The sequence below is a fragment of the Eublepharis macularius genome, chromosome 7 (genome assembly GCF_028583425.1).
Source record: "Eublepharis macularius isolate TG4126 chromosome 7, MPM_Emac_v1.0, whole genome shotgun sequence".
Classification (NCBI taxonomy): Eukaryota; Metazoa; Chordata; class Lepidosauria; order Squamata; family Eublepharidae; genus Eublepharis; species Eublepharis macularius.
In genome coordinates, this window is record NC_072796.1 from 108,802,897 (window position 1) to 108,825,361 (window position 22,465).

General features: G+C 38.4%; 1 protein-coding gene across 1 annotated transcript in view; it reads left to right on the forward strand.

Annotated features, from left to right (window-relative positions):
• Positions 1 to 671: 671 nt before the first annotated feature.
• Positions 672 to 22,465, forward strand: part of TMEM67 (transmembrane protein 67) — a 40,196-nt gene continuing 18,402 nt past the window's right edge. The window contains exons 1-18 of the mRNA XM_054985716.1: positions 672 to 858; positions 2,546 to 2,634; positions 2,963 to 3,056; positions 4,221 to 4,320; positions 7,494 to 7,563; positions 7,651 to 7,725; positions 8,074 to 8,136; positions 10,072 to 10,226; positions 11,293 to 11,401; positions 12,459 to 12,545; positions 14,827 to 14,892; positions 15,953 to 16,112; positions 16,273 to 16,396; positions 18,546 to 18,651; positions 20,277 to 20,333; positions 20,428 to 20,526; positions 21,555 to 21,653; positions 22,032 to 22,118. Of these exons, the coding sequence (XP_054841691.1) occupies positions 672 to 858; positions 2,546 to 2,634; positions 2,963 to 3,056; positions 4,221 to 4,320; positions 7,494 to 7,563; positions 7,651 to 7,725; positions 8,074 to 8,136; positions 10,072 to 10,226; positions 11,293 to 11,401; positions 12,459 to 12,545; positions 14,827 to 14,892; positions 15,953 to 16,112; positions 16,273 to 16,396; positions 18,546 to 18,651; positions 20,277 to 20,333; positions 20,428 to 20,526; positions 21,555 to 21,653; positions 22,032 to 22,118 (1,827 nt within the window). The remainder of the gene's footprint in view (positions 859 to 2,545; positions 2,635 to 2,962; positions 3,057 to 4,220; positions 4,321 to 7,493; positions 7,564 to 7,650; positions 7,726 to 8,073; positions 8,137 to 10,071; positions 10,227 to 11,292; positions 11,402 to 12,458; positions 12,546 to 14,826; positions 14,893 to 15,952; positions 16,113 to 16,272; positions 16,397 to 18,545; positions 18,652 to 20,276; positions 20,334 to 20,427; positions 20,527 to 21,554; positions 21,654 to 22,031; positions 22,119 to 22,465) is intronic.

The window sequence follows — 22,465 nt, forward strand, 5'->3', positions numbered from 1 at the left end:
AGATTCAGCAAATGTTCTCTTACCTCAAGGTTTGCCGGGATCTGTAGGCGTCCTGGAAGCTTAAAGTTTAGCATTTACAGAGCAGCAGGAAGGGAAATACAAGCGCCTGTATTTCCCTTCCCCTTCCTGCTGCTCTGTAAATGCTAAACTTTAAGCTGCCAAGACACCTACACTTCCCAACAAACCTTGAGGTAAGAGAACAAGTTTAGCATTTACAGTCTCGCCTAGAAGCAGTTCAGGACACCTGTTTGTGTTTAACAATATTCATAGTTGCTTTTCTCACTGATACTCAAGGTGGATTAGGCAGCAGTATGGTCAATTTCAAAGACATTTCAATAAACAAGGTAATAAGAGCTATAAACGTAAATTTGCAAAGATTTAAAGCCAGCAGAAATCCAATACACAGCTGAAGAAATGCTGAAACACAGAATAAACTGTTCTGAGACGAATACATTAAAACAATAGCAACAGCAATTGAGTCTGAAGTATAGAAATAGGACACATCCCCAGCTTCTCTTCCAATTCTCCTGAGAGAGAGCAAAAACAAAAATGGATCTGCCCGAGGATTTTAATCCCTCCGGCTTCCCGTAGGTAGAGGTTTTAGGCCTTCCTTTCAAAGGGTGAGACGGCTGCGCTCCTGCGGAGGGGGCGGGCCGGTGGCTTTCGTAGCCATGGCGACCGCGAGGCGCTTGCTGACCATGGCGTTGGCTTGGGCGGCCTTCGGCGCAAGGTTTTCGGACGCCCAGAGTTTCTCCCTTCCGTTGCGGAAGCCCCAGAGTTGTGAAGGGAGCCGATACTTCGATATCGCCAGCTTGGCTTGCGGCCAGTGTGGGCCCTCCCAGAGGAAAAGCAGGCAGGGTGAGGCGCTCTCGGCGGCGACTGCCCCTTCTGCAGAGCGGTGGCATCCGTGGCGTCGCGGTCGCCCGCTCAGTAGCTGTCCTGGGAAAGGGTTGGGACGGTTGTTCTTGAAGAGGCCCCAAGAGCCGGTGTCTTCTAGGGCTCTCGCCTGATTGAATAGGTCGTTCGTGACAAATGTTTTAATCAGTGATTGACTGTGTTTATATGATGCAGAAAAGAGGTCGAAAGAAAAACAGGATCGTTTGTAACTGCTGCATATAGTTAGGGGTGAAGTGCCTGGTAGTGCGTCCCCACCTCTTCTCCGTTACCCGCAATACGCGATGGTCTCTTTATTAATATATAAATGAGGGATTTTATATTACAAATGCCTCAGGTGCATATCTGTGTGCAGTGTTCTTTTAAAAGGATGCATCATCTAAAAACATTCTGCTTTTCCCTTGAACATTTTTCTGATATAAATGTAATAAGCGATTGACTGAAAACTGCTAGTCGGTCAATTGATTAAATTTCATTTGGGAATAAAGATATGAGAATTAGCATAGTTCTGTTTTGTTTTTATATGCCCCATGGCCCCCGCAGTATTAAAAGCCCTCATTCAGTTACATGTATGGATAGTCAAGACTTGTAGACAATGCCCCCAACTTGGCATGAATGCAAAATGTTTAAAGTTTTACCTATGCTGAATTCCCCTAAAAATAAGTTATCAAATATTATTTAGAAACATTATAGCTCATTCTTTTTCTCCTTTTCTTTTTTTTGACAATGGAAATGAGGGAGAGGAATAAAAGTATTTTATATATTTTCATTATATCTTGCATGCAGTCCAGATTTATTATTATATATTATACATACTCACTGTGAAGTAGTCCAATATACTTTGTATAAAGTTCTATGTACTTTCAACTGTTATTTCTGTCTTTTTAAAATAAAATTTATTAAAAAAAATTAAAAGACTTGTACGCAACTATCTTGTAAGAAGGTACATCACCTAAAAACAACTTGTGTGTATACACTCACATCTTTCCCGTTAGTATGATCATAATTTTGATCATTACTAATTTAAATTTTTTAGTCAATGGGAACAGAATAGGATGAATGCATCAGTCTCGATTCCTTTGTATTTTGTGATTGAGAAAAGATAGTAATCACTTCCAGTTCTTTAAAGGGCTTGAACTACTTGACCTCAATCAGTCACAGCTTAAAAGGACTTTTGATACTGCAAAATAGCATTTACATTTTCTGTCAACCCTTGAGGGAAGCAAAATTTAGCCAAATTTAATCATTGTTAATTTAAGTCTCATTTCAATTATAATTATTTATTACGTGCTTAGGCTCCATATTCCATAGATATTTAAGGGACGTGAAAGTATTTGCTGCATCACTTCATTTATATGTTGCATATTGCAGAACGGCAAAGATTAAATATGTTCATATTTTATATATGTTACACAAAGATAAGTGCTGCTAAATATATTCTTAAGTATATTTCTTATGGAGTTGTTCTGTTAGTTTTAATGGAGATTACTTTCATGTATGCTCAACTAAGACTATAGCATAGCTCAGTTTTTAATTATCTAGAAATAAGTTGTTTCTAAAGCAGTTCATTGACTTAATAAATTACTTGTAAGTTTACTATTTTACTTATAATTTGTAACAGCTGAGAGAACAACTTATTGTATATTTACAGGTACTTCGTGCTCCTGTCTACCAGGATTCAAGTTGGTTTCTGATAATGGTGGCACTTCCATTACCTGTGAAAAATGTCCAGAAAGTAAGGTAATATTGTGCCTGTAGAAAGCAAGCTTTTGTTATATGCTATGGAAAGCCTTTTTCATATATGGTAATTCCAGAGCAGTAGCCATGTTAATCTGTTCCAGAAAAACTAAACAGGAGTCTTGTGTTTCCTTAAAGATTAATAATATTAGTTAGAATTTTTTTCCAGTTTATATTTGTGTGGATTAGAGCTCACTTCTTAATGTGCAATATGTAGATCCTCCCTGTGCTGTCATTTTTATGTAAGAAATATGAAAAAAGCTAGTGAGCAGCTGGGTTCAAAGCACCATGAAGTGCTGGAAGATTTAAAATGTTTTAATATTTTGTTTAGAATGGAGTTACTCAAGATGGATGGAACTGCATTGCTTGTCCTAAAGGTGTAACTGCTGAAGGGAAATGTGAATGTGCTGTTAATGAAATTTTAGGTAAGAACAGTCTGCAGTTATTCTTTTTCATATCTAATTTTCCTAACAGATAAAGTCATATCAAAGATTTCATGCAACAAAAATAATACTAATCTTTTGGAATCCATGTTTTATCACAGCTTTACTGATACTACACAGGTTGCTCTGTTGAAGGAACAGAGATATTTTGCTGTTTTTGAAGAATCTTGTCTCTATAGTCATACTGTTTCAGCTAAAACATTTCATCTTGTTCAAAAAGTCAATAATGGAATAATTACAGGGATAAAAAATCTTGAGCTGCCTTGCCAAATCTGACTATTGGTCCCTATATTTACTAGGTAGCATAGTGTAGTGGTTAGAGTGTTGGACCAGGATCTGGGAAACCCAAGTTCAAATTCCCACTCTGCCAAGGAAGCTTTCTGCGTATTCTTGGGCCAGTCACACACTCTCAACCTAACCTACCTCACAGGGTTGTTGCAAGGATAGATTTGAGAAGAGCTGAACAACGTAAGCCACTTTGGGTTCCGCATTGTAGTATAAATAAATTAAATAATAAATGAATTCTGCATTTAGTAGAGACTCATCAAGATTTTAGGCACAGGTCTTACCCTGTCTGCTAATATCTTATTTAAGGAAATGGATGGGACTTTCTGCTTCCAAAGCATTGCTTTATCTCTAAGCTATAGCTCCTCACATGACAATTGTTCTGTGACATAATTTTGGTGCCCATTAATGACAGTGACGGTTTAGCACAGTGCTGAGGAAAGCTTATACTGTGGTTGATGTTACACTATCAAAATATGCTTTTAATTTTTTAAAAGTTTTGCAATTAATTTATAGGGTAACAGTTGGGTTTCAGAGAAACTTGTGAACATGCACAAAGGGTTTTCATGAATGTTTTAAGAATGCAGACGATTTTCAAAATTTTTAAGGAGTGGTGTTTGCTGCCTGTCAGAAGTTTTGAGAGAAAAGGCAAGCCTGGAAAGCTCCCGTGTACATATAGAATGACATGATAATTCTTTGGATCCAAACTAAGATTTCAGAACTGCCCTGCATGGATTTTAGGCAATGCAAAATAAATGTGTAGATCTTTTCTCCCCCCGCTAAAGTCCTAGCTTTTACATGGCCCTTCAAGTGATATTGCATGTGTATGTTACTAACATGTCTGTATTTTTTTTAACTTAGTGGAAAGAACCACTAATGGTGCACTGTTGAATGCTGCACTATGTGTTCATTGTGATGGAAAAGAGTCATCATTTGCTGCATCAGATGTGCAAGGAAACATGTAAGTATTTTTGCTGTTCTGAATTGGTACCTTTGTGTACAGTGTTGAGTTTGGAAACAAGATTGATAAATCTCTTATTTAGCACAGAGAATAAGAGGAAAGGGTCCAAAAGTAAATTCTAGAGGAATAGCTATATTTCTTTATTATAGCAAAACCAATTAAGAGTTCTATGGCACTTGAGAGGTTAACAAATAATGGCATAGTTTGCACATAACATCATGGCTGGCTTTTAACAGGAATGAGTCCAGAGTGTTACACGCAAACACATGTCCTGAACTGCTTCTAGGCCAGATTCAGAAAAGAAGCAGACAGCAGAGTCCAGTGACAAGGGTAAACTTACTGGTTTATTCGAATAGACGGAAGAGAGTGGGTAGAGAGTGTAAGGCCCCTCAGACCCCAAGTGCCCTTTTATCACCTTTGGTTCATTAGCAGAAATTATACATTCAATAAGTTACTGGTCAAGTTAGTTACATGTACATATGACCTAACGTCATTCCTTTGGTTTGGCATAATTAGGGGTTGTCCCCTTATTCAATTAACACTTGCAAAAGTTGTTTATCATTTCAAAGAACAAACAGTCCTTTTCTGGCACCTGTAGTGTCAATAAAGTAACTACCCTGCGGATGCGTGCCATTCCAAGGCCGGCAGTTTGCCTGTTCCCATCTCTTAACGCGACAAGAATCCATTGTTGTTTCCGTCTGTTACCATCAGCATAAACAAGTACCCCAATATGTAGCATGTGCTTGGCTATTCATCTTTCCCAAGAAGGCAATGAAGACAGTTTAGGTAGAGCTAGTACTCTGTTATCAAGGTTTGAACCTGTCTCTTGTGACTTGGCAGAGACCAGGCAGGATGGGCAAGTTGTTTTGTATCTCTAGAATGCACTTTTGGTTTTACAGCCAACCCAGGCTGAAATGCAAGGCTAGAGAGATGAATACAAAGGGCCTCTTTCTTGTGTCTGTTACAGAGAGTTAGGCCAATACACAGGTCTATTAAAGCTAAATTCTTCTACAGTTATGTTCCTTCTATTCTATGGCAATGCTATATCTAGTGTTTCGTATATGTCACTCAGTTGTTCTGAGAGCTTTCGCTTACTACTTTTGGGGGCAGGTTTGAGTATATCCTGAATTCTGTATTCTGAATAAATATGTGCCACAACCTGCCAACAGTGCACCAATCATACACATTCAGACACATTGCACAAATGAAAAGCAAACATGCACACTTTGGAGATGTGTGGGACCACTGATAGCAGAGGCTCAGATTATCTCCAAAATCTGGTTTGGAATCTCACTGATACCTTTATTGTATTTAAAAGCAGCACTGCTGTTGGGGGATCTTTAATGTGCCACAACATTGTGTTGTTTGTTCTGCAACACAGTAGCAGCTCTTCTTTCTGGAACTAATTTCCTCAAATAATGCATGGTCTTCTTTAGCACTGGACTACAAATTAATGTAAGAAGGTCAAAAGGGCATGCTAATAAATTATAATGGTGCCTTCAAGAATTCTGATGTTCTAAAATTAAATGGCCTGCTGTTGGAAATTGATCATTTATGTTTTTTTCAGAAAATCATAATTTGCTATTGCACATAAAACATAATTAGTTTGATTTTTCCCAAGATCCCTGTTTAGTAAGAAATATTTTTCCCATAGAGATTATTGTAAATAATAATATTCATTTATTTAAAACCTTGAACCGAAAACACACAACTTGGTTCATGTGTTTGTATTTTAAATAGTAATCAGATGACCGGTCTAAATACATTTCATGAGCAATCATCTTCCCATTGCTTATTCTGGGCTTTCCCATTGGTTTGATCACTACTAATGAAGAAAAAATAGAAGATTGTTTTGTGTAATTATATAGTTTTTAAAAAATGTGCACAACTAATTTTTCTTGTAGCATGATCCTGTTTCAGTGAAATATTTTCAAAGGAAAGGCTAGATGTGAGAATTATCAAAACCCCTAATAATTTTGCTACGATTTGTTTTTATCTTACTTTATAGAACCTAATGTTGCAATACTGGTTTTGGTAGCAGCATCATGTCTTCTGTATTTTGCCCTCACAAATACACAGGAAATCATCGCAACCATTAGACAGGGATTACCTTGTTCTTTACAGATCTGTCCTGCTGTGCTGCCTGAGAGATACAATTCCATTATAAACTTTTGGAAGGCTGCTTTAAAGTGTCTCATGTGTCCCTGAGATTCCTGTCTAGTTCGGCTAGTTTTTTTCTTAGACTTCTGTGCTGTTTTAAAAAAAAAAAACTTTTAAAGTATGCAACAGCAAGTGAATCAGTATCCTTTGTATGGCATTTATGATTAATGCCACACTGATTCATGCTGTTGCAGACTAGATTCGCCACATGCCAGTGTATTATTTATAATAATAATAATAACAACAACCGACATCACAATTCCTGGGGATGCCAAAGTCGAAGAAAAAGAACAAGAAAAAATGATTAAATATAGAGATCTGTCAATAGAAACCACTCGACTATGGATGAAGCATACAGCAGTAGTCCCCACTCCCCATTGTCATCAGGACACTTGGAACCATCTTGAAAAACTTTGCAATTCATATGAAAAGACTGCAGCTTTCTGACATAACACCTACAGAACTGCAAAAGACGCTGCTACTTGGAACAGCGTACATATTATGCCGATACCTGGTTGATACTTAGGTCTCTGGCGGAAACTTGTATCAGCTTAGCAAGACCAATCAATAATAACATATGACCTCTGCTTATTGTTGATTGTGTTTTGGGTAATTCAAATAATAATAACAACATTCGGTTTATATACCGCCCTTCAGGACAACTTAATGCCCATTCAGAGCGGTTTACAAACTATGTTATTATTATCCTCATGACAATCACCTTGTGAGGTGGGTGGGGCTGAGAGAGCTCCTAGAAGCTGTGAGTGACACAAGGTCACCCAGCTGGCTTCAAGTGGAGGAGTGGGGAATCAAACCCAGTTCAACAAATTAGAGTCCTGCACTCTTAACCTCTACACCAAACTGGCTCTCATTTATAACTCATTTAAATAGTAAGTTGGCATTAGCAGCCATTCCATCCTGTTCTAAAGGCTTGTTTGACTTTGGATCATTCCCATAATTAACCTTCTGCAGTGGTTTCCTTACATTCGTCATGTTTATCTTGTCATTTGTAGGTGCATCAGGTGTGAACCAACTTTTATCAGCATAAACAGATCCTGTAGTTGTTCTGAACCGAATATTTTAGTAAGTACAACAAAACACACATAAGAGAAATAGTATTTGAAAGCAGATGTTGCCTCAAATTATTTATATTTAATTTTGTCTTTTCAGACAGGAGGTTTATGTTTTAGTGCCAGTGGTAATCTTCCCCCAAAGGGAATTGCGACCGTACGTTTTGGAAAGCTAGTAAGTGTGTTTCTTCTCAAATTCTTGAGATGTCTTATCACAAGTGTTCTTCAGAAGATGCTGTCATGAGCTGCCCTTAGACATAAAGGACAAAAAGGCAGGCGGTTCAGTTGGCATTGCTCTTTAAAGAAGATCTCATGATCAATCATGAAGGTTCTCTCTGGCTTATTATAAAGGAAAGAGAGTTCTTTGGATTTAAGGACTGTGTAGAATTACAAATCACTACAGGTTGGGTTCATATAAAAACAAATACATTATGTTTCTTTGTTGTTATATTTGGATATGCATATGCTTTGTGGTAGCACAACATTAGAATAGCTTCAGTCAAGATTTTGTTTCTATTTACAGGGAATTACCTTGATATCGGCATGGTTCCTGAAAAACATGCAGGCATCAGCAACAGCTTGTTTGGTAAGTGTGAGTATGTGTGTGAGAGAGACTGATTTATGGTGACCCTATGAACAAATGCCTTCAAATTGTTGTATCATGGACAGCCTTGCTCAGGTCCTGCAAGCTGGCCATGGCTTTCCGTACATGGGTCATCATAGAATGTATAGTTCCTTTGTTTAAGATATTCTTTGTTGTTTTTTCATCTACAGACAGCTAACAATAAGTTAACAACGGGTTTTTAAACGATACATTAAGCAATATTGAAGAGCAATGAACTGAACAAAATTAAAATAAGCAATCTGAAGTAGACAGCGAACAAAAAAAAGTCTAGTAGGAGTGCTTTTAATAAGAATTGGTCCTAATTAACTGTATCACTTAAACTCAAAAACTTGATTTAGCCGAAAGCCTTAAAATGCAAAATTGTCTTAACCACCATCAGTAATCTTAGTCCTACATGATCAGCATTGGGAGAACGTTGAGCAGGGCCTCTTCTTCAGTACCTCCTAAGCCTATTGACTTCAGTAGACTTAGGAGGGTACTGTTCTGCTTTAATGGCACTGATAATGATCTAAGTAGGTTCATTTGGAGAAAATAGTCCTTCATTCCAGGCTTGTTGTTTTGTGCACATTGTAAAACCTGCCACTAATCTGAATGTAGCCATTGTGAGCTTCAGTGATATCAATGCCCCTTAACAGTTCCCTTATCTGTCCCACCTTTTATGTCCTGCTTGGGCTTGCAGAGTCTCAAAACTAGAGAGAAGGTTTGCAGCACCAGTTTCCTCCTCTTCTCCACTGGGTCCCTCCTATGCAGCCTGAAGGGAAAGAGAGAACCCCACTATCTCCTCATTGGCCAGCTTCTAAGCCCCTTATATGGCCAGTGTAGGAGGCTGCATATGCTCAGTCAGTTCCCCTGAAGTCTCATGAGAACTAACAGCCTCCTGAGACCTCAAGGGAATCATGGGCTGAACCTGCAGGCTCTTCCTCCTCCCCCCGCCCCCCCCCCGCCCCACATTGCCCTGGCTGGTCTAAACTGCTAGCAGTTGTTGGCAATGATTGAAGTGGGACCTTAAAAGGCCCAAACTCCATTACTGTTGATGCAGCACTCTTCCTTCTTGCTACTGTTATCCTGGCTGCCTTGGTGGCTGTTGGCTGTGGTTAAGTTGGGATCTTAAATGGCCCATACTGCGCTGATGTTGTTCCAGCCTTTTTACATGTTGCCACTGTCCCAGTGGTCTTTCCTGTTGCTGGCACCTCAGGCTCCCAAGTGGACATTGTATGATTCCTGGGTAGCTGCCCCTGGGATTCCAGGGGCAGCTCTGGCAATGGGGGTGGGCCTGCTTCCAGACAGTCATTTGATGGAGCATGTATGAAGTAAATGTGCTTGGCAACTTACTCAGCATCACACCACAAAGAAACTCGCTTGGAAAAAACTCTAGTTCATAATTAATGCAGTAGTTCAGAGTCCATATTCTTAAACCTTGATGCTGTAACAAACATACATATCAATGATCTTAGTAATTTTAATAGGTGGAGTAGACAGGAGTAAGAGGGTAGGTCATTGGATGTTTGGGCAATTGATTAAATCCACCACCCCACCCATTATCGGGACTCCAAAATTCTTATCTAGGCTGGATTGTGTCTCTATTGTGTCTCAAGTAACTTTGCTCTCTTATGACTTTGAATTTGAAAAAATTATATTTAACCTTAAAGATTTAGGAATTTTTTTCTTTTCCACTGTTACTTCTAAGTAGTCTATAACAAGTCAGAAGTCTAAAATGCAATATGTGGTCATTAATATACCATGCACATATTCATTAAGTGGATGACTATAGTGACGTAAGATGACAAAACAGATAAGAGTGCTGCAAATAGATTTCTAAAATTGCACATTTATTCCATTTTTAAATCATTTAACAATGTACTGATCAGTAATGATCTTTGTCTTGCCTCCCTGTAGCTGTACTCCAACCTGACAGCTTGCCAAGCACTTGGAAATATGTGTGTAATGAACATGAATTACTTGAGCTCTGCCAGCACCGACGCATGTGGCCTATTTCAGTATGTCTTTGCGAATACTGCTGGACTCGGCACTGTTCATTCAATATCCTTTTGGTATGCAACGCCCACTTTAAATGTTTTTGACTCTTATATATATTTCATACCATCAAATGATGTGTAGTGATTACAGTATCATGCTAGAATCTGGGAGACTTAAGTTTAAATCCTCACACTATTGGTAATTTACAGATTTACCTTGAGCAAGTTGCACACCCATCCTAACCTACTGTAACGAGTTGTTGTTAGGGTAAAATTAGGAAGTAAAACAATGTTCATAGCTCTGAGCGCTTTGGAGAAAGGACAGGATAAAAATTTATTAGATTCTGGTTAGACCTCACTTGGAGTACTGTGTTCAGTTTTGCCTCCACAGTTTAAGAAGGCATTGACAAGCTGGAACATGTCCAAAAGAGGGCAGCAAAGATGCTGAGGGGTCTGGAGACCAAGTCCTGTAAGGAAAGGTTGAAGGAGCTGGATATGTTTAGCCTGGAGAGGAGGTTACTGAGAGGTGATATGATAGCCCCCTTCAAGTATTTGAAGGGCTATCACAGAGGATGGAGCAGAGTTGTTTTCTCTTGCCCCAGAGGGACAGACCAGAAACAACAGGTTAAAATTAAAGCAAAGGAGTTTTCAGCTAAACATTAGGAAGAACTTTCTGACAGTTACAGCTGTTCCTCATTGGAATAGGCTTCCTTGGGAGGGGCTGTGCTCTCCTTCCTTGGAAGTGTTTAAGAAGAGACTAGATGGCCAGGTGATAGCAATGATGCTTCTGTGACTCAATATGAATGTATGTAGACTGGAAGAGGGAGGCCATGAAGGGATGAGCCAGTGCTGGGCTCTCGTGGCTCTTTCTAACATGCCCAGGGTAATGCAATTGCCATTTGGGTGTCAGGAAGGAATTTTCCTCCAGGCCTGATTGGCCAAGTATCCCAGAAATGTTTTGCCTCCTTCTGGGAATAGATCACAGGGTGTGGTGAAGGGAGAGATAGCTGTGAATTTTCTGTATTGTGTAGGGGTAGACTAGATGATCCTTGAGGTATCTTCCAGCTCCATGTTTCTATAACATAAGTAAACTGATAACAAAAATGTAGGCTGCAATAAACATTATCTTAACTGTTCACAGGAGACAGAACCTTCCATGGCTTTATTACGGTGACCAGCCAGGTTTAGCATCACAAATTCTTGAAACAGCTGCATTTCCTTCAAGTTTCACTTTTAAAGGAACAAATAAGGTAGGATCTGTAAGATACAAAGGAAACTTTCTTTGACTCCAAGATTATTAGCATGATTCAGCTATTAATGAAATTGCACTGGGGATAGCTCAAACATATTAATGCCTTTTTATTGTATTCTCTTGGGGACGTGTAACTTATTGTAGTAAAAAATATCACATTGTTTGAATATAATGAAAGTACTAAAATAGAAAACTGTCTTGGACTGTACTTGGAGGGCTTTGCATGTGTCAGAGATGTAATGACCAGCACTTTTATGTTTTCAAGTTTAGTTTCAATTAGTATTTTGAAATGTATTTGTTCCTGTGAGATGCTGTACTAGTACAGGACAGCTGCTGGGCCCTGTTTTGATATAGCATCCTTGGCTACTTTCTCAGCCAAACTGCTGTTTCACTTCTCTAACAGAAGGTGAACACTCTTGCTGAATTTCTGTAAAGCTTTTCACAACATCATAGTACCCTACCAGTAACTGTCATGGGAGAGGAAGGGCAGGACTTACAAACAGGCAGATTATATACAGGTGTTCACTTTTCATAAGCTACCAAATAGTTTCCAGATCTTGACCAAAAGAGTAGTAGGACTTTGATGTTTTCAGTAAACATGTTATCCCTGCAATCTCCAGTTAAAGGCTGTAAGTTACTAGATGTTGGAAAAGACTTTTCTCTGCCCGAGATCTTGGAGAACCGTTGCCAGTAAGTGAAAATGATACTGAGTTCTAGGAACTCATGATCTGACTCAGTATAAGGGCATCTTCTATTGTAGCAGTTACCTGGCAGTCATTTTCAGGGCCGCGTAGGGTCCTGATCAGTTTAACGGGATTCCTCGTCCATGTCATTGATAAATTTGATGTTAAAATGTGGTTATTGTTTCCAGCCACATTGTGGTAATAGCACATTTACCTTTGTACATCTTCATTATGTTATTTGTGTATTATACAGATAGTAAATAGAGGGATTTGTACTTTGTTCTTCGTGTTCTTTTAGTACGTTTTGTTTTACAAAACTGTAATGGAGCACTGATCCCAGTTCTTAAAAGCTCTTTAATCTTTTGTTGACAGAACATCAAATTGCAGTTTGTTGCCGCTTCATATGATGCAGGGGGGAATTTTCTTAAATGGCAGTATTTAGAAGGTGGTTTTTTACAGGTAAGCTTGTGTTTGTTTGTAATGCAACATGCAAGCAATAACATTGAATTTATGTATAGGCTGGTATGGTGAATGAAGAAAGGGATGAACTTGGTACCTTGGTGTTAATAGTAGGAATGTTGCCTTTTGTGTCCCAACAAACACTTTTTCAAAGAATATGTGCCTGAACTTCCAAGCACTTCATTTCTTTTGTCCCTTTCAGAGCTTCATGGTATTCTTCTCTATTTCTTACTAGTCTCAGAGTGTTTTCAAATAATTTCTTTCCCTCTTTAAAGCCCTGTAGCCTGTTACTAAACATAAATATTCCATATCTTTCAACAAGTCAAATCAATCCACTTGTTCCTCACAATCCCATTCCTACTGTTCTTAAATCATGTAGTGTCCAAATCTCTTGTTTTGGCTAGGGATATGCCTTGATTAAGTTCCTGAATTCTGTACTTTATATGGGAGGGGAGGTCGGTGTTGTCATCAGTGATGGCTTTATTCGTTTAAGAATGGAGATGTAGTTGGATGTTTGAAAGCAGGCCTATGGCAGCATATAAGTTATGCTGGCTTTTATTTTCGGTTGTCCTCCAGTAAGTAATCATTATCATCCTTACTTCTGGATTTCTGTTCATTTTTGGAAAGCGTGTGTGTTCAGTTTTTTTCCTACTTCTGTATGTAAGTGTTGTATTTTAGAAAATTTTATGCTGACTCTCCAGGAACCTGTCCAAAGCAACTTGCAAAATAATTAAAACAAAACATTAGACAATATTAATTAAAATTAAGCATTAAAATCCAGCCCAACATAAAAACTTTGATCCAGACAGCTTAAAATAACAGTTTCCAGATTAAAATTGTATTAAAATATCAACCCCTTAATTAAAAGTCTGGGTGAACAGAAAAGTTTTGTTCTGGTGCCCAAAAGAGAGCAACATAGGCATCAGAAAATCCACGAGGGAAAGAGCATTCTATAAATGGAGTACCACTGTTGAAAAGTCCTGGCTCTGGTTGCCACCTGCATCACCTTTGATGTGAGGGCACAGAGCAAGCTTATGAGGCAGATCTTCTTGTGAGCTGTACAATATGGGAAAGGGCAGCCCTTCAAGTATCCAGACTGCAAGCTTTACAGAACCAGCACTTAGAATTGTGCCCTGAAAAAATCGGCAGCCATTGCAGATCTTCCAGCACTGGGGTGATGTGATCCCTGTGTCCTGGCCTTGAGAGTAGCCCAGCTGCTGCATTTTGGATCTGACATTTCCAGATCATTTCAAAAGCAGCCTCATATAAAGCACATTACAGTAATCTAATCTGGGTGTAATCAGAACATAGTCACCATGGTCAAACCATGCTTTTTGAGGAATGGGCCATAGCTGGTGTATCATCCGAAGCTTACAAAAGGTATTTACATGCTACAGAGGGGACTTGGGCTTCCAACTGTAGGCCAAGATCCAGCATAACCCACAAGGTTGCTTCTTCTTTCTATAGCCTCACAGTTTGCAATACTTAAAGGGTCAGCAAAAGAGGGAGGAAAGCTCAGTCCAGTGCTTTGAATAGAAATCTACTTAAGCAGGTCTGCTCTGTTTTCTGTAGCATCTAGGACATTATTCAGACATCTCAAACAAATCTCTGTTCATGGTAGACATGAACAAGATTAACAGTCATGCTTGCTTTTTTCCCTTGTGTCTGCATAGGTGACCTCCATGAACAAACTGGAGTTTGTTTTCTCCCCTTGCAAATAGAGTTTTTCCAGAAACAAATACACCCACCCTTGGTGGTTAAGAATTCCAGTTTCTGGGGAAGAAACAAACTCCAAGTTTGTCCAGGTATGCGTTCAGATGAGATGACAAATTGCAGTTAGATTGAAGATTCTCAAAATCTTTAGTCATACTCTGCTCATGAGGGGAGGAGGAAAAGTACACATGAGCATACCTATTAAGATTTGTTCACAAACAAATGACGATTTTGTATGTGCCATCTGATTGCAGCCCAGGAAATTTTTGTAGACGTAGCACTTTCCCTGACACTGAAATAAATGGGCAGTCTTTGTTGGGCTGAGACTGAATTAGAGTCTTTGGCATAGATCAGCTTGTGATCATTTTGTTTTGATGATCTGATTCTCTGCTTTGTTCATGTACTTATATCAATCAGTTCCCTTTCAAAGGACTAGCTACTGCAATTTTTTATTCTGGTTTTTTTTATATGTCAGCACTTGTTTAAAATTATGCAAGTGTTTCTTATTCTGAAATCAGAAGACTGCACTGAAGAATTCCAAATGTGTCATTATCTTTCTTTAATGCAGCTTTGTCCTGACACGCTGGCAAAACTGAATGCTGCTTACACTTTTGGAACAACTTACCAACAAAAGGTGACCGTAACTTTATATATCGGTTAGATGAGACATGAAATAAGCAATATAATATGACTTGGATCATAGGAATCTGAACCAAGCTCAAACCTGAATGATAGATACATCCAAAACTCATTTCCGATAGTGTCAGAGAAAAGAGGACACAGCAGTATTTAAGCTAAGTACCAGCCTTGTTTGTATGAAATTATTTTCCATGCTCTGTTATTTTATTTAATATTTTACTTCATTTATACCTCTATGGCTTACATCATTCTCATCTCCTCCATTTTATATTTACAACAGCCCTTGGAGATAGGTTAGGCTGATGTATGACTAGCCCAAGGTCACCCAGCAAGCTTCTATGGCAGAGTGGGGATTCAAATCTGGGTCTCTCAAATCCTGGTCCATCACTCTAGCCACTACATCACACTGGCTCATGGCTGTGTACAGTGAGATAGCTAAGACTCTAATGGTGAGGGGACATGAAATCACAGAACAGTGCAACACTTGCTACAAGCTAGAAGGTCTGTTCTTTTCTGAACAAAAATACATACTTTAAAATTTATTTTTTTTAAATACCTGTTAACATGTGGGCTCTGAATCTACAAAATGCAAGAAACCAGTATTGCTGCATTTAAAAAATACCTCTACCAATACATAGGACAATTTCTTTGTTGAATGTTGACAGTAGCTGTTGTAGATCCACTTTAACTTTGTTAAACATTTCTCATATTTGGGATTATGATTTATTCAGGGGTTTGCACACAGATGTGAACTGCAGATCAAGAGCCGCATTATGAAGATTGTTTGAAAATTGCCCACCATAGAAGAGGACACATAGTTCAGACCGCTTTCCAAGTCTGATGTTATGCTCATTAGCATTATTTTTGAAGCAGCTTGTTTCTCCATTCTGTAATGTTGATTGCTTGAAAGTGATTCTACGCCTTTCTGTTTTTTGAAAGGGAAACATTTATTGATAATTTCACGGGGGGGGGGGATATAATCTCCAAGCATTTAAGTAATTTTATTGGACTATTCAAGTTACATTTTGTGTTCACATTTTACTTTTTTTGTACAGTGTACAATGTCTATTTCAAGAATTTTAAAGGATTATTCTGATCCAGTATTTTATGATGTATTCCTTGAATATATTGATGAAGAAGATGGACAGCAGTACCTTTGGGCAGTGCCGGTTTTAAACTTAAACCTTCAATATAATGAAATGTTTGTGAACCAAGGTGAGAATATTGTGCTGCATTCATATTTTCCATGAACTATTATCTCCATGCCTTCAGCTGGAAAAATATAATACATGTAAGCCTTCTTATTTTTCACTCCTAATGTTCTATATGAAAGGGTTTCTTTTAAAATTATAGTTTCACACTTTCTTTTTCAAAGGCAGTAATATGAATAGCTGGTTCTTAACACATCGAATGTTTTTGGTGGATACTTTAAGTGGGCGTGAAAATGACTTGGGAAATCAGCCAAAAGTAATCCGAATTGCTAGTGAAATAACTATAAGGTGAGTCTGCATGAAAGTAATTCCACGCAAATGTAAAAATCCAGCAGTCTTGAGTAAATTGCCCCAATTACCATAAAAGAAATGTTGGCTATCCTTAGGCAAGCCTAATTGCTAAGAGAATAAATGGCATGACATCAGATACCCAATTTACTTCTGGATTCTTACATTAGAGTTAAGCATGCTTAAGCTTGTCATCAATAATGGACTTAAAGACACTTATATTTGTATTGAGTTTTGGCCACAACTTGGTGTCTCGAGCATAAAATGGTCTCTCTACCTAAAATGAGCATTTGACACACATTTCTGTTATACAAAGAAGATCAGAAGCCAGTAGCATTGACATTGTCATGGTATCTCAGTATCTGGTGTGAGAGAACCATTGCGGTGAGATTTCCACATTGGCCCTTGGTAACAACCTGGAATTACCTTAATCTTACAGCTGTAAAGATGGTCACGCTGCTACAAGTGATCATCATCCTTATTCTTATCCAGCTGAATGCATTTGTGCGGACCTTGCACAAATTAGTAATTGGTAGCATGTGCAATTCTTGTTCTGATGCCATCCTCTCAAATGTGAAAAAATTGCATTAGCAAGTTTTTCATTGTTTGGACATGGAAATCATGAGAGTTGAAAGACATAATGCTCACCATCCTAGGAGGTTTGCACAATGCTTTTTTACTTTTTCCTGAACAGAGAATTTCCTGAAGGTAATTGCTAGTTTTTATATAGAGTAAAGTTCAAAGACACAGTGGCCAAAGTCTAGTGTACAGTTTGGTGTAGTGGTTAAGAGCGCGGGACTCTAATCTGGAGAGACAGGTTTAATTCCCCACTCCTCCGCTTGAAGCCAGCTGAGTGACCTTGGGTCAGTCACAGAGTTCTTACAACTCTCTCAGCCTCACCCACTTCACAGGATGCTTGTTTGGGGGATAATAATGAAATACTTGGTAAACCATTCTTAGTGGGCATTAAGTTGTCCTGAAGGGCAGTATATAAAACGAATGTTGTTGTCGTTACAGTTGTACTTGAGTGCCACTGCAGTCAGTGGCACATAAGTATACTTAATTCTCCCTAGAATTGTGGCTTTTGCAATTCAGAGGCTCTTGGACTTCAGTATGAAAAACAATGGATCTAATCCCTGCTCAAGGGTCTATTTATTTAGTGATGTTTAGGCAAGGCATGATTTCAGTCCTAATTTCTCAGCTATAAATTTGAATTTTTTGTTCTCTACTGCACTAGCTTGTTTTGAGGAAAGACTAGTTTGCTTTGAGTAAAAATTTGCAAGGTACTTTATACCAAAAATGCTGTATAAATGATAGCCACAACCCCAAAAAGTAATTAACGCTTAAATATTGACACCTCCATGTTCAGCTGAAATTTCTTAGGAAGTTTGGTCTGCTGCAGTCGTCATTTCTGAAGAGGTAAACTGCTTTTAAAAGTGAGCAATAGCTTGCCTTTTTGGCAGTGGGAGATAGTTTCAAAGAAATTCTCACTGTTTGAGTAGTGCATAAATACAAAATCCAAATTACTTTGACTTGAAGTAGATTAAAATATAATTTCATATTCAGCTTGTGAATGTTCTCTCTTTCTCACACACGATGTCAGAGACTGCCAGCTTAGATCTCAAATAACTTCACTGCATGAGTCCAAAGATGCATGAGTTAAAGCTTTTAATTACCTAAGAGTTCAGATCAGAAAGATTTTCTTGATAGGAATAACTTTTCCCTCCCCCTACTAGGTATATTAAACTTCAAGCACCAGCCACTCTACTCTTTAAAAAAAAACCCTTTTTGCTAGATTCCCTTCTATGTAGAGGAAGAAAGTAGAGTGTGAGATAGTAGAATTGTTATGATTAAAAATCCTTGGCCTTGCTGATAACTGCATTCCTTCTTAGCGTCTCACAGCTTCTCCAGCTGCATCTCCAGCACTCCCAAAGTATGTCAAAGATCCTAAAAGCACTTCCAAGATCAGGCCTGCAGCACACCAGTGAACCCCAAACCCCCTGAGTACGGCAGGGGCCATGACTCTGACACACAAGAATATTATAACCATTATTCAAATGAGTTTCACTTGTCAGAGGTTTGAGGTTATGTTTAGTGTCTAATTTTCTAATGCTTATTCCTAGCTAATATGTTGTATATATTTCTACAGTATTCATCTTGTACCTAACACACAGAGAGGAGCCATCTATCCCCCTCTCATTGCAGTTTCCTATAGTGATGTTCTCATCCAAAATCCCAGTACTCAGAATGTAGGGGTGAGTTCTTATCTAACTCTTACTTTGACTTAGCTTTCTTGGCCTTATTTAATAGAAACTCAGCCAGCTTGAGGTATACAATAGGTTGCATAATGTCAAATAAATGGAAAGTGAACAATTGCTTCATCAGTTTGTAATAAAATAATATGAAATAATGTGTTTAGAATTTTCTGGAAAAAATATATTTGACACTTAGGAGCAGTCAAAATATACTGAACTGAAATGAACCCTTTACTTGCTTAACTTTGGTCATCTAATGTCAGCCTAAGCAAAAAGGCTGCATATTCACTCCAGATGATTCTTGATCTTTATCAAACTTCCTGTTGTAGAATGTTTTGCAGCTGTAGTGGACCCTGCAGAAATTCCTTTTTGTGTTCACGTTATCTGCAAAATGATGCCTAAATTCTGCAGCAAAGAGGTATGCAGCCCCCCCCCAACATTCTCACAGTTGCGTGTGAGCTGGTTCACAAAAGGTTAGCTCAAGTTGTCTTAACAACAAAATGTCACATTATAACCAGGCGTGCAAAATTCTAGTCCCTAGTTTTCATAGTGTTTAAAATGGTGCTTTGCCCTCACAGTGCCAGGCTTCTATGGCAGCAAAGTCCAGTTTCTGCCTTGTGGGGAGGGAAGAATTTCCCTCTCTTTGAGGAGTGAATTGGAAATCCTACTTTTCCCCACCTGCTAGGAAATACCTCTTATAGTGGTCACTGGTTTTGTGCCTTAGTGATTGACATGTGCAAATTTCATTTACAGTAAAGGGAATGATCTTACAATGAGGTATCAAATAAGAATTTAAGGTTATGTTAACCAGGTAAGAATGTAACAGAAGTATGACGTATAACCAAAATAAATAGTTAAAATATTGGTTACAGAATTTAAGATATGATTTTCTAAAAGTTACAATTAAATAATAAGGTCAAGGAGAGTCTACATATCTCAAGAAGCTGCCCCTGGAGCATTTTAGCTTGCAAGTAGTAAACAATATCATCTTAGAATTATAAGCATCCAGGGTAGAGGCTCCTGTCAGACAGTCTGCCTCATACCATCATTCAAAGGGGTTTTGTTTGTTTGGTTCACCCACAGATTATAATAGAAGTAATTCTAACTATTCAAATGAAGTGCAGTCAGCCATCAGGCAAATAATTATATGACTTTCAAACTCTAAACCCTAATGTGGCAACTAACCTTGTCCCAGAGCCAGGGTTATGGAAGAACCCTGTAAATATACCACATTTCCTTTCGGTGATATTTTCACAGGTTTCCCCATTTTTTTAAAAAAGATGTCTAAGTGAGGCATCCCTTCTGTGCCTTCTGTTCCAAGTTGCAAAAACCTCAGTGGGTCTTTCTAGCATCCCTGTTGTCATCCCTGTCATTATTGTCTTCTGAAAGGTTCACCGCTGTTGACTAACGAACACAGTTTTTCCTCCTGGTCATACTCCAGTTTTTAGCCTCTTGTACAATCTAGTTCTTGTGCTAAAATTAAAAAAATGTGCTTAGCTTTAGATTAGCAGCCAGAAACGTGCATTTAATTTCATTGTTTCAGTGAACTGTAATTTAAAGTTTCATATAATGTTGCAGTAAAGTTGCTGTATTGAATGTATTAAAAGAAATACTTTACTATTCAGGTTTCCTTTTCAGTCAACTATGAAATGAACCAGTCGGAGGCTCACAGTCAGACTGTTGTAAGTTGTCTCTCCCCATTCTTAGTCTATTAAAATTTATTGCTGATTTCAGTTGGTGGGGCAGCATAACGCTTTATCCATCTTTTTCTTGTAGATAGCACTTGGTGTTCTAGGTGGGTTAGCAGTTTTATGGTCCCTTCTGAAGACTGCCGGCTGGAAGAGGCGTATAGGGAGCCCCATGATTGATCTGCAGGTATAAATTGGCGGGAGTTGTAGGGAATTATATAATATGTTCTTTAAAATATAGATACTGTGCCATTTTCTGTCATAATAGTAGTTTGGTTTTGTGCCACATATGCTTATAGTCTAACAGCCCAAACCTAACAGTGTTTCTTCACTGAGTTCAGTAGGATTCACTGTTGGGTAAGTATGCTCAGATTGCAGTATAAGAATATTTTCGTGTATATTTTGCAGTTAAGAGTTTTCATGGTCTGAGACCATGTTAATACAGTCTGAATGAAAGTTCCTGAAGCCACATAAAGGCATATAGAAATTATTATGTCTCTATGGGGAAAACCTACAACTAGCCTATCTTTTAAAAAAAATGTAAGCGTTCACACTACACAACTCGCTCAGTACACCAAACACCACTAGGTTAAGTTAACAAACTGGACTGAGCACCCCAACAACGCCCCCAGAAGAAGAACAACCAACAATTGAACACCTGACAAAACCAAATTTCAAGGCAACAGAAAACAGAATCCAGCAAAAAAACACCAACCAAAATTCTGTAAAGAAAGCCCAACAGCAGGGGAAAACAGCTTCCCCCACCCCCCAAAGAACAAGTGAATTTAATAAAATTAACCGGAGCTATAAAACTCCAAACAGGATAAAACAACCCCCCAGAAGAACAAGCAGCTTCATTGAGTGCCTTTGAGTTCTAAAATTATGTGCGCAAGAGAAACAGTTTTCTCTAACTGATATCTGTGGGGCAATCTGCTTCTTATTGTAGAGCTTCAGCTAGGACCTCTAATTGCTCCAACTGAGGGGAGTGTTCAGAGGAAATTGAGGGAAGCAGTCTCATTAATCTAGGGGAAAAGATGGATGTTTTTATTTCCAGATATGAGAAAGGCAGGTTAACCCTCTTCTTTGTGTGCTGTGATAGGGATGTGCGCTTCAAGTTTCCAATTTGGGTAAAAGTAATGTTCCTGTTGATCTCAGTTGGATTTTTTTTTTATTATCCTCTGATGTAGCTAATCAATTTACAATCTGATGTTGTAGACAGTTTTGAAATTCTTGCTGTTCTATGCTGGAGACCTTGCAAATGTTTTCTTCATCATCACAGTTGGAACAGGGATTTACTGGCTTATATTCTTCAAAGTAAGTAGAAGTTTTGTAGTATGAATACAGATACCTAACTGTGAATAAATGTGATATCAAAATGTTTATATGTTTTGTTTTTCCTTTTGGCTTTACTGATCAGACCATTGAGGCAAGTTAGACATGTATGCTATTTGTGTGCTTGCCCATATACTTTCTATTAATCTCGATTCTGAATGTGTTTGTTGTAGCAAATAGAGCTAGTTTAAAATGCTCCAAATCCTAATTTTACTCTGTCTTTAGTAACTTTCTCCCTTTTCTTTTTTGCAAATGCAGCCACTATTTTGTAGCCAGATATGGAATTTGGTGTGATACAATTACACTATCATGTAACTGCAGCCCATTTGATGTAATTGAGACTCTTTCCACCCCCTACAGGCACAGCAGTACATTTCTGTTCTTTTACCTCTGCCAGCTCAGGAAGATGATTTTGTTTCTTATGTTGGATGTGGTTTCACTCTGAAGGTAAGTAAGTTACCACTGTAGTTCTGTGGCTGTTGTACCATGATTGTTCTTGATTCTAAACTTTGTTCCAGTTTATCATTACTTGTTTGCAGAGCAAAAAGCATTCAAAATGCCACAGCTTTGCTGACTTCTGAAAAAAGCAAAAAAATTTAGAGTCTCCCCACTGGAACACCACTTCCTTATTAGCATTTGACTACAATAATATTCAAAACAGGAAAGTTTATTGAGTGAATAGTGGTAGAGGAACTCCAGAAATTCTTGGATGAGACATCTATCCTTGATCTTTCTTAGTATGGCTTTAGGCTTGAGTTTGAGACAGAGATGACTTTAGTGCATGTGGACAATCT